The sequence below is a fragment of the Bemisia tabaci genome, chromosome 5 (assembly GCF_918797505.1).
Source record: "Bemisia tabaci chromosome 5, PGI_BMITA_v3".
Lineage (NCBI taxonomy): Eukaryota > Metazoa > Arthropoda > Insecta > Hemiptera > Aleyrodidae > Bemisia > Bemisia tabaci.
Genome location: NC_092797.1, coordinates 53,583,586 through 53,594,246, shown reverse-complemented (window position 1 = coordinate 53,594,246; position 10,661 = coordinate 53,583,586). Strand labels below are relative to the sequence as shown.

The following is a 10,661-nucleotide window of genomic DNA, read 5'->3' as shown; positions in this document are numbered from 1 at the left end:
CTATTTGTAATAATACATAAGACCAGTTAGTGACGCTAAGCTTTAATCCTCTCCTCTCCTAAGTGTGTCACACAAAATTCAAGCGCTAGCCTACGTGCACTTACTTTAAGTGCAAAATGTAAAACGTGCTGAAGTGAATCTTTCCTTTGTAAAAGTTACTTAGCATGCCTGGACTGAAGGTATAATCAAATTGCTTACTGTTTTGTAGAAACATCGAGAGAATCAGGTTCTTGTATCGTGTTTCCTCTTAAATCACCGTTGAATGAGTCAGTAGCAAGCGAATAATGCAAATCGTTCTCTTTGGTTGTCAATGATAAAGCTGTGTGTGGTCTTGGAACATCATAAAGTGGCTCCTCTGAGCCTATTTTCTGGAATTAGAGTTTTTCAGTTATTTTCATATGGAGGCCATCATTTATTTGAGTTATTGTCCTCTACCAACCCCATCATGAACTCACTTCTTCTCTGCAGCCAGGAAAACATGTTGAGTTTCCACGATTGTCAGTTCAATACTTTTAGGAAATCTTATTTTTTAGGAAGAAAACTGAGAAAGACCCTGAATTAAAATGAAATCACTCTTTCATGTGAAATCACCTCACAAGATTACTCCTCTGAAACTCAGGGTATCTCTTATCAAGAAAAATCTGGCAGTTGTCGGTATTTAAAGTCAGGCATTTTTTCCTCCAAACCCTTCTTTAAATGAATAAATAAATAAATAAATTAATTAATTAAAAAAATAGGAAAATCAAAATGCTTAAGGAATTTTTAAAAGGATAATCAAAATGTTAGTATGGATCTGGAATGTTAAAATAACTGGAATGATTCTTGGACATTGCAAACAAGATCTTTATGTATCAACAAATATTTTGGTCTAATAATTATCTATCAACTTTATTACATGCATAAATAATAATAATAATAATAAAAAAAAATGACGGTTGAGCAACAAAAATTCACTTAAAAATAGTCAAACACACATGCATAAAGAGAAGAGCACAAAATTCAGTAGTAATAAGGTTCTGAGAGCTTGACTTAACGTAATATAAATTAAATGAGCAATCTTTTGGACTTCTTAATCAACGACTGATTTGAGCAATTCAGCATTCGTGAAAAATACTATGAAAATAATCAACAGCATGGTTCAATTAAATTATCAAATTATTCGCGTCAAGATTACCTTGTTTTTTGAGATTATTTCATCAAAGTCTGGTTTGATCAAAGTGCCATCTATAGAGTCTAACGTGTTAATTTGAGCTGGGAGGATAAAATTCACATATGTAGGGTTTTGATTCTGAGAAAGGCGCTTAATTTTTAGTGGTAACGGGGGTGGAATAGTGTAGCCAATTGGTAAATCGTCCTTCGAAATGTCAACCCGAGGAGATTTGGATCTTGTCTCCTCTCGTGTAGGAAATTCCAACTCCGCGCTTGTTAGCTCAATGCTGTCACTATCTGCGGAAAAAAAAGAAAAAATAAACATCTCGAATAGTTCAACTTGAAAGAATATAAAATGAATATACGTAAAGAATTATGAAAGATTAAAATGATAAATGGAAATCGATTATGAACTCGTCCAACATAGATGCCTCTGAGAAATTGAGAAATATCTCAAAATCTGTCAAAATTTGACAGTATTTGTATCATCTGTAGCGTCAGATAGAGCCATCATCAGATTATCATCGTGAAGTTGTTTGTTTTGAACGAAGTTAGTGATGATACTCGCATTTTTCGAATTAAAACCTCTTTCTACCGGTAAGTTTTTTTTTTTTTTTTTTTTTTTTTTTTTTTTTTTTTGCATTAGAATGCCCTCTTAGTCCTCTCCCCTTAAATAGAGATGCATTTAAAAGGTCAGATCCTTTTCCTTTCTTGCCAGGCCATTTCAAGTTCATAACCTTCGTCTTGCCGATAAAGATATAACGTAACTTGAAAATAGGGTCGAAATCACAAGTTGGCCGATTGAGCTGAAATTAAGCTGGCCCCCTGCTTATAAAGGATCCGAGGAGTCAGAATTTTTGGTCTAAAAAAACTCCCTTGAGTGATAAGTCCCGTGGATCGCGCGATTGGCGAAAAACGCGCATTTGAGAGGCTTTCAAAGACAGTCACTAAAACTCATTTTTGACCGTTTCTCCGACCTAGGAAGCCGCAAGACGCCTCGGAACAACACGCAATTGATTCTACGCCTTGAACTATATGTAGGATTTAACACTCTCGAAATATTTTATCCAGTCCAAAATCGAGGAAAATCGACAGGGATTATGTACACGGACTAAATTTTCCGGGTGAAAATCGAAAGTTCTTCGATCGGGCTGAAACCGGACAAATCCCCTTGGAAATGACCCTCCGATCGACTCTTCTGAATCGGCGCAAAATGCGGGTTTGGTGAAATTTCAAAACGGTCCAAAGCACTCGTCTTTGACCGTTTCGCGGCTTAGGAAGCCGCAGGGAGCTTTCGGGTCCACGCGCAATCGGTTCCATGCCTCAATCTACGTCTGGTTAGTAGGGTACCTCGATTTTTTTTCCCCCCGCCCAAAATAGTCAAGAAAAATCAACAGGACACACGGGATAAGTTACAGCATAAAGCCTAAATTCATAATCGTCTCCAATTTGAAATTCGTGAAAAACTAAGATTTTCCTTCATTTTCGCGTGATACCACATCACATACCTCTTCCCAAGTATGAATAGTTGCGCACTCGATTTCCGCATTCAACGATGAGAGCGTAAAACCTGCATTCATAAACGTCAGTAAGTTGAGATTCGTGAAAAACCAGAATTTCCCTCACTCTGGCGTGATACCACATCACATTCCTTTTCCTGAGTACGAATTGGACGTATTTCTGCCAAACGGAACTATGTGCATTATGGCGTGAGCCCTGGCATGCAGTTATTCCTATGGGTCTCAGGGCTCATGTTTTGATGTAGATAGTTCCGTTTGGCAGAAATACGTCGAATTGTTACGCGTTTGATTTCGGAATTCAACGACGATGGAACAAAACCTACATTCATAAACGTCACTAACGTCAGTAATTCGAGGCAAGATTTGCCTTCATTCTCGCGCTATACCACATCATATGCTTCCTCCAGGAATCCAGGGTTCGAATAGTCACGTGATGCGAGCATAATGCCTACATTCGTAAACGTCCGTAATATGAGATACGTGAAAAACTAGGATTTTCCTTATTTTTCACGTGATACCACATCACATACCTCTTCCCGAGTCGTCGCAACCGAGTTATGTGATTGCCGACTTTCACCGTCGATATGTAGTTGCGCACTTGGTTTCCGCATTCAACGATGAGACGAGCGCACAACTCTGGTAAAAATTGGCGATAGGAGCTGCGTTTCAAAATACCATAGGAGTTCTTATAGCCGACTAAAGAAGGCTATTGAAAATCATATAGCTGGCTGTAGAAAGCGGAGCAAATCATATAGCCGGGCTATACGAAGCTACGTGTATAAAAAAGTATACAGTCGGGCTATAGTTCCTATCGCTGGGCTTTACACTTTATCGCCATTGGCTATAAAGGGCTATAAGAAATTGTGTAGAAATTCGTTTGCTTTGGAAATCATTAAGTTTGATACGCAACTACCTTAATATTTACAAAACACACATTATCTTTTCCTTTAAAACATATTTTTTTCATCAATTAAAAGTAAGAATAATCCATACAGACTGTGCAAACATTTCAAAATCATGAGTTGAAAAGCGCTGACTCCGCGAGATTAAATATTAGAGCCTAACACAAAGCGGAGCGGCGGCGCACTGGCGCCTACAAACCTAAGTGGATACTTCACGCATTGCGCCATGCGTGAAGTATCCCTGTTAGGTTTGTAGGCGCCAATGCGCGTTTCGCGTTCTCTGCCCGCCCGCCGCGCCGCAGCGCGCCACGGCGTCTGAAGCAACTATTTCACGCCAGAGGCATTGCACAGTATCATATGAAATTGAAGGCGCTCCAACATATTAAGAATGACAGTCATCCTTCAAAAGTACGGAGCTTTCCTCGAAAAATAAATCAAGATACTACGGCACAAAAAGAGAGCGGTAGTCCAAAAACTAACTAAGTCCTAGTATCCGTATTTAGTAACGTCTAGTATAAACTTTATCGTCTGGCTGTTGCTTAATCGCCATCGGCTATAAAAGGCTATAAGAAATTGTACAGCCGGCTACAGAAGCTATTGGAAATCTTACAGCCGGCTTTAGGTCCATGGAATTTTGGAACACAGATTCTACTGCCAATTTTTACCAGGGAAATGCCCACATTCAAATTAGTCAGTAATTGGGTACAACTGAAGACCTAGGATTTTCCTTCACTTTCGCGTGATACCACATCAGACACCTACGCCGGAGTTCGAATTGTTATACGCTCGATTATCGCATTATACTAACAATAAGAGTATAAAATGCCCTACGAAAGTAGTAGGTATGCGATGAGGTATCAAGCAAATATGAAGGGGAATCTTAGCTTTTCATTTACATCTCAAGCCACTGACGTTTATGAACGTCAGTTAAACGTCAGTATTTTGAGGTAGGTGTAAAGCTAAGATTTTCCTCCATTTTCGCGTGATACCACATCACATACCTACTCCGAATCATGGCCATATTTATACATTAGCCTTCGATGCCGTGGCTTAGGGCAGCAACCTTTTTTTGGGGGGGGGGGGGGCGCAAAAAATGTACGAATATGAGAATATGAACTGCAAAATGTTGATGAAAGAGTACTGAAATCTGCATCAAATGAGTTGGGTATGCAATGTTCGTACGGTATGACACCCCCCCCCCCCCTCTTCGACGCGGCGACAATTCGTGGGAGATGACAGGACGTAAATCCGACCATGGGTCGCCTGATAAATTGAAAAATTACCAAATACATGCAATCTCTGGAATGAGACAGCGGAACTGCAAGATTTTAACTCTCAGCTTGTCATCACAAAGATATGAACTGAAGTCATCAAGTGAGTTCCAAACTGCGGGAGTACCTACCTGATGAGTATTCATCATAGTCTGGTCTTGGTTCTGGTCCAGGGGACGGTGGACTTTCAAAACAAGGGTTAATTTTGCATTTGACTGGAAGGGTCTAAAAGTAAACAAAATGCAAGATGATGTATTAAAATGTGGGTAAAACTAATTAATGGAGTGATGCTAAGCTAAAACATAAATTAAGTTTAAATGCAAAATAAAATACACCGCACTACAAATTTTCATTCTTCCAAGGAGGCTTTTTGAACTCAAACGAATTACATAGATAAGCTTCATAATATACAACTTTCTATTGGTAACAAGATTCATGAAAGAGCAAGAGCTTAAATGTTTTTCAACGTGTTTTATACAGTTGTCTTCAATTCGCCTTCAGCTGCGTCCGCAGCAATTGTTGTTAAGAATATGTTGTGCGTGATGATCTCAGCTCATTACATACTCAACTCTTTGAAGGCGTTTAATGTGCGACAGTAGAGCACCCTGTTGGAGAACAACAGAGGTGAGATTGAATGAATCGCTCAATCCCTACTTCGTTCGGTCTCCGACAGATTGTGTTACTTCCGCACATAAAACGCCTTCAGAGCGTCGAGTATGTAATTAGCTGAAATCACCCCGCACGACATATTCGTAACTACAATTGCTGCAGACGCAGCAGAAGGCGAACTGTTCCGTTAGAAAAATTAGAGTGTGATAGGTAGTCAGCATGTAACGAGAGGGTAAGTATTTGATCGATACGAATCGAACGAAAAATAAAAACGTGAACCAATCAACACCGATTCAGTGGAGAACCAAATACAAACGCGGATCAAAATCTAAAGAAAACTTGCATTTCCTATGAAAATTTGAAATTGCAATATATCGAAATCAGGATCAGTCAAGATTTTGATTTTTCGCGATTTTAAGTCCACGCCTACCCTAGGCTAATCCCTTGCAAACTGTTTTTGGGCACAATTTTGTCGCATTTTCTTTTTGCTTCAAGACCAGTGTGTACTCTAAATGATTGCTAACTCTAGGTTCTAATCGGCATCATAACGAGGGGTAGTTCCTCCGTTATGTCCAACATTTTCTTCATGGAGATAGGCCCTCACCCAAGTAGTAGTGATCGCGATTTGCTCGGAGAATGTATCGCGATTTTATCGAGTCCATTTATTGCAATATTATTGGATAAACAATTGCGATTAATTGCGATTTCATCACATTTTGCAATAAAATCGCGAATTTCAACGGCGATCTGCCTATCGCAATCTGAGCTGGCAAAAAATCGCGATGAATTCTGCCGTGCCAAGGAAAAACCCCGTATGAACATTCGAGAGTTGCCAAATTACCACCGATAAAATGTTTATTTCTGGGAGAAGTTATTAATATTTTTTCCTTGAAATTTTCAGACTATTTAGATGAATTACGAACGAATTCTCTGAAAAATCGAGAGAAAAATGTTTATAAATATTCCCGAAAATGAGTGATTTATCAAAGGATATTTGTCAACGCCTAAAGACTCATACGGCGTTTTTCCTCGACACGGCAGAATTGAGATAAAATTTCGATTTTATCGAACGCGAGTTCATAGATGTAAAATTGCGACAAGATCGAGGATAATTGCTCAGATGTTAATGATCCTAGGGACTTTATCGCCAAAAAGTCGTAAAAAATTATACGACTTAATTTCAAAATATCGCGACTTTTCCGTTGAAAAATGCTACTTGGGATCGGCGTTGGTAAAATTTCGTCTGAGAAGAGCAATTTTAATCCTGCTGAGATCTGAGACATTAAATTTAATTTTTATATATACAAACCTGACATTCAGCGAAAGAGGAGTTGGACTCTTCACTTTCGGTTGACTGCTGATATTGGCTTGAAGCGGCATTGTTTGACACAACATCTTCCTCCTCGCTAACCGGAATGGAGTTGGGTTCTTTAATTTTGCGCTTGGAAACAAGTTTATGGAAAAAACTGAAGGAGGATCGTTTTTTGACGCCGTCAACTTTGTCGACATCCCTGGAGTTGGGCGTGATAATACGCTTGAGAAAGGAGTCGGTTCTTCTAGGGGTCGAGTCGGCCGGAGTGGGATTCGAGCGATCGCTGCTTTTCGTCGCATTGGAACTGGAAGTTTTCGACTGGGAGACATCTAAACTCGAGTCCGAGCTCAGATTGGAATCGACGAGCTTGAAACTCATGAACACATTCTCGCAAGATTTGCTTTTTCCGTTTCCCCCGGGATCTCCTGATTCCAGGTCAACTTTGCTGGAACTTTTCATGAGCTCACTTTCGAACGGTAACAAGCTATCATCGTAGATGCTCTTGAGCAAACAGGCATCCGAGATACTCCTCATTTTGAGTATGTTCTCTTTAATTTCATTACTTTTCCTCCTGGTTATCCTCGTGTCCTTGTTGATGCCTGTGAAGAGTCTTTCGACCGAGCCCATGGGATCCGAGTAGAGATTCATATCCGACCTGATTCTCAGACGGCAGTCTTGTAGGCTCATTTTCTTATCCTTCGATAAGCTATCTCGAGTCTTGAGTTTTTCTGAGCTCATCATTTCATTTCTTTCACCCGACACAGGACTGTACTGTTTAATCACTTTCTTTTCATATAATTTACTATTTTCGTCGGATTTTGGAGGGTCATTTCTGCGGTTATTTTTCATGATTCTTTTTTTCCTATGCTTTTCCGTCAGTGAGTCATTGACTAGATTCATGTAGATTTCATCTTCCAAATCAATAGCAGGGTCCTTTCTGCTTCCGTCTGGATGGCTGAAAATAAAGCTCTCGTTTTTCTCTCCCTCGTTAAAATCTCTCGTATTGAAGTTCTCGTCCAGCTCTTTGACACCGGTGACGAAACTTTCTGAGTATCGATTTTGCTTTTTTATCTTTGAGTTCTTTTGTGGTGGCTCACAGTAACTCAGTCTTTTGATTTTTTCATCTTTCAACTCCATTTCTTCGAAAGGATTTAGCTCTCCACTTGGAGACATGAGAATGTGACCACCGTTGGCCAGGTTACGATCAGCTCTTCTTCGTGTTGAAAGTTCGTCTTTTTCCTGACTCTGAAATGCAAAAGAAAAGAGAGTGATTACATTTTTCTGGACACCTACCTATACTTAATACATACCTCAAAATGGCACTGTCGATTAAGAGAGATCGTTGAATTCTCGCTATTTGTTGCATTTTATGATAAGAAGATATTCTATTTTTCTTATTCCGCTTTTAATATTTTGAGTAGATCGTAAGAAAATAAAAAAAGAAAATTGATGAAAAATTATTGGCTTCCTTTCCTTAGAGATAAAAATCAAATATATACCTAATGTCACATAAAGAAAAAAAAATGATTTGCTGTTGTTACAATAGGAACTAATTGATGACGGCGTCATCATGAGGGCACTACTGTACCAGTGTACCTATTGTGAACATTTTACGTGCCACTTATGAACTTTTTAAGCCGTTATCTTTCTTAAACTAAAAGGTAAATAAAAGTTGTAGGGATTCGCTCACTGAATAGCAGCCACAAATGCAATTTCAACAAATCTTAGGAGTTGTTAGTGAATGTTTCTCTATCAAAAACTTTTAAATGAGTACAGTTTTAAATGTAAATGAGGCCAAAAATTAATTTATCTATGGTAATAAAGTACGATTGATGGGAGGAAAATATAGTGACGATTGATTATGAGATTCAGCTGCTGTAACCATAGACGCTGTCCTGCAATTACCTCAACCAGTGCACTTACCCGCCGACTTAAAATTCCTTCAATTTCAATCGCAGGCAACCTATATATCTTATGTGCAAGTTTGGCTGCATAGTCCAAAAATTGAAGGCGCTATTAAACGTCGAGTGTCTTGATGTACACTAGCAGAGACACATACATTCCGATTTGAAATATTTTTGAAGTGATCGACGGATTTTTGTCGGCCCACCATTTCAAGTATCATCAATTCATATTGATAATGTAGGAATTTGAGACATGCCATTGAAAAACAATCTGCAGATCCACCATGATCACTATTAAAACCAAAAATGACCGCATCTGTAATCTGTAGTTGTTTCTCGCACTAAAAGGACTGCTTCCTGTCGATGGTGAAACTGCAAAAATGCATAACTCGTTGGCAGCCTTTCCAAGTCTTTGTTCCCATTTTATTTCAATAAATAAAAACAAACCAATACTATTGATCGAAATTTTCACAGAATATTCTTAACGAAGACAAAAATAATGGAAGTTTTCAAAAAATGAAGTTAAATATTACTCTTTTTGAACCGCTTAAAGCAAAGACGATTCAAGTCACATCGGTTTTTGCAAAATTTATTTTTTTACAGGAGAACGGCCGCATAGATTATTTCGAAAATTTTAGGGACTTCGCTTCCCGCAACAAAGAAAATCCCCTGGAATCTGAACCACCATTCTCATGCAATGAATAAGTAAATCATCCAATAAAATTTGGCAATGACTGATGTGACTTAGGTTCTTTCTGCTTAGCGTGGTCCATTTAAAAATGAAACGACAGGCGTCGCAAACCGCAGGTACGCGTTTCTTGCAGTTTCACCGTCGTTATAATGTATTTTAGTATATTTCTTGATTCGAGGAGGATTTTAGCGAACCACTATACTGCCGTGTTAAGGAAAAACGCCGTATGAACATTCAAGAGTTGCCAAATTTCCACCGATAAAATATTTAATTTTGAAGAAAGCTGCGGATATTTTTCCTTGAAATTTTCAGGAACTTTAGGTGACGTTGCGTACAAAATTATCTGAAAAATTAGAGGAAATTTTTTTACAAGTTTTCCCGAAAATTCGTCATTTACTGAAGGAAATTTGGCAACGACTGAAGGTTCATGCGACGTTTTTCCTTAGTACGGCAGTATACGGCCCTGCATATTCTACGTATCAAAACGAGAGGCTATATCCAGTATACCAACCTTGGATGGATGTCGGAAATTTTGACCAGGTCTGGTTGCTCCCACGGCGGCATTCGGATGGGAGGGTGGGGGTTGTAGTGTCATGGAGTCCAGGAGAGCTTGCAGCCACCTTTCTTGCTCTACTTGATTCTTCGCTCTCTGGAAAATTTGTGGGAAAATTTTAGGATTCCTCTCGAAGAATACTCACTACTCACTTTCCAGTAAGACGGAGTGGTAGAGCAATAAAATTGATGAAATTGAATTTCTCATCACTGAAGAAATTGGATGTTGCCTTAGCATTTATAATGTTGGAAAAATGTGTGACAAGTTTAAATGCATTTTACAATAAAAAAAATGCTATGTTAACTACGTCCACGGTTAAATGAACTAATTCAATGTTGAGTTAGCTTTTTTTAAATGTAAAATCACCATAAGATACTTGTTGCACGCTTTTTTAACAGTATGAATGCTAAATCAACATTCAATTTTTTCCGCGAATGTTTGTGCTGTTGCGTAGAATTTTTTTAGACTGAACCGGAGAATAAATAACAATTCTCTCTCCTGCAACCTTGACATTTCAGATGGAAAATTATACTCAGTCCGTCTCCCGTTTTAATCGCAAGGAAGAAATTAAACTGACCTGGGTTATACGCTCAGTTCCTGCGGAAAAATTTGGGTGAAACCTGTTGATCGTGAAAAATCCTTAAACCAGATTTAATTCATTAAAACTGGTTCGGCGGAAATCCTGGAATTGGCTTGATCGTGATTTGTCAAACGAGTAGGTACCCTAACTAGAAATTTCCAATGGAAATG

General features: G+C 38.7%; 1 protein-coding gene across 2 annotated transcripts in view; it reads right to left on the bottom strand.

Moving 5' to 3' along the window:
- Positions 1-10,661, bottom strand: part of LOC109038145 (uncharacterized) — a 56,325-nt gene that overhangs the window by 490 nt on the left and 45,174 nt on the right. For both annotated transcript variants that reach the window (XM_019053103.2, XM_019053104.2), the window contains 5 exons: positions 9,870-10,007; positions 6,761-8,008; positions 4,974-5,067; positions 1,175-1,446; positions 199-368 (listed from right to left, as the gene is read on the bottom strand). In XM_019053103.2, the coding sequence (XP_018908648.2) occupies positions 199-368; positions 1,175-1,446; positions 4,974-5,067; positions 6,761-8,008; positions 9,870-10,007 (1,922 nt within the window). The remainder of the gene's footprint in view (positions 1-198; positions 369-1,174; positions 1,447-4,973; positions 5,068-6,760; positions 8,009-9,869; positions 10,008-10,661) is intronic.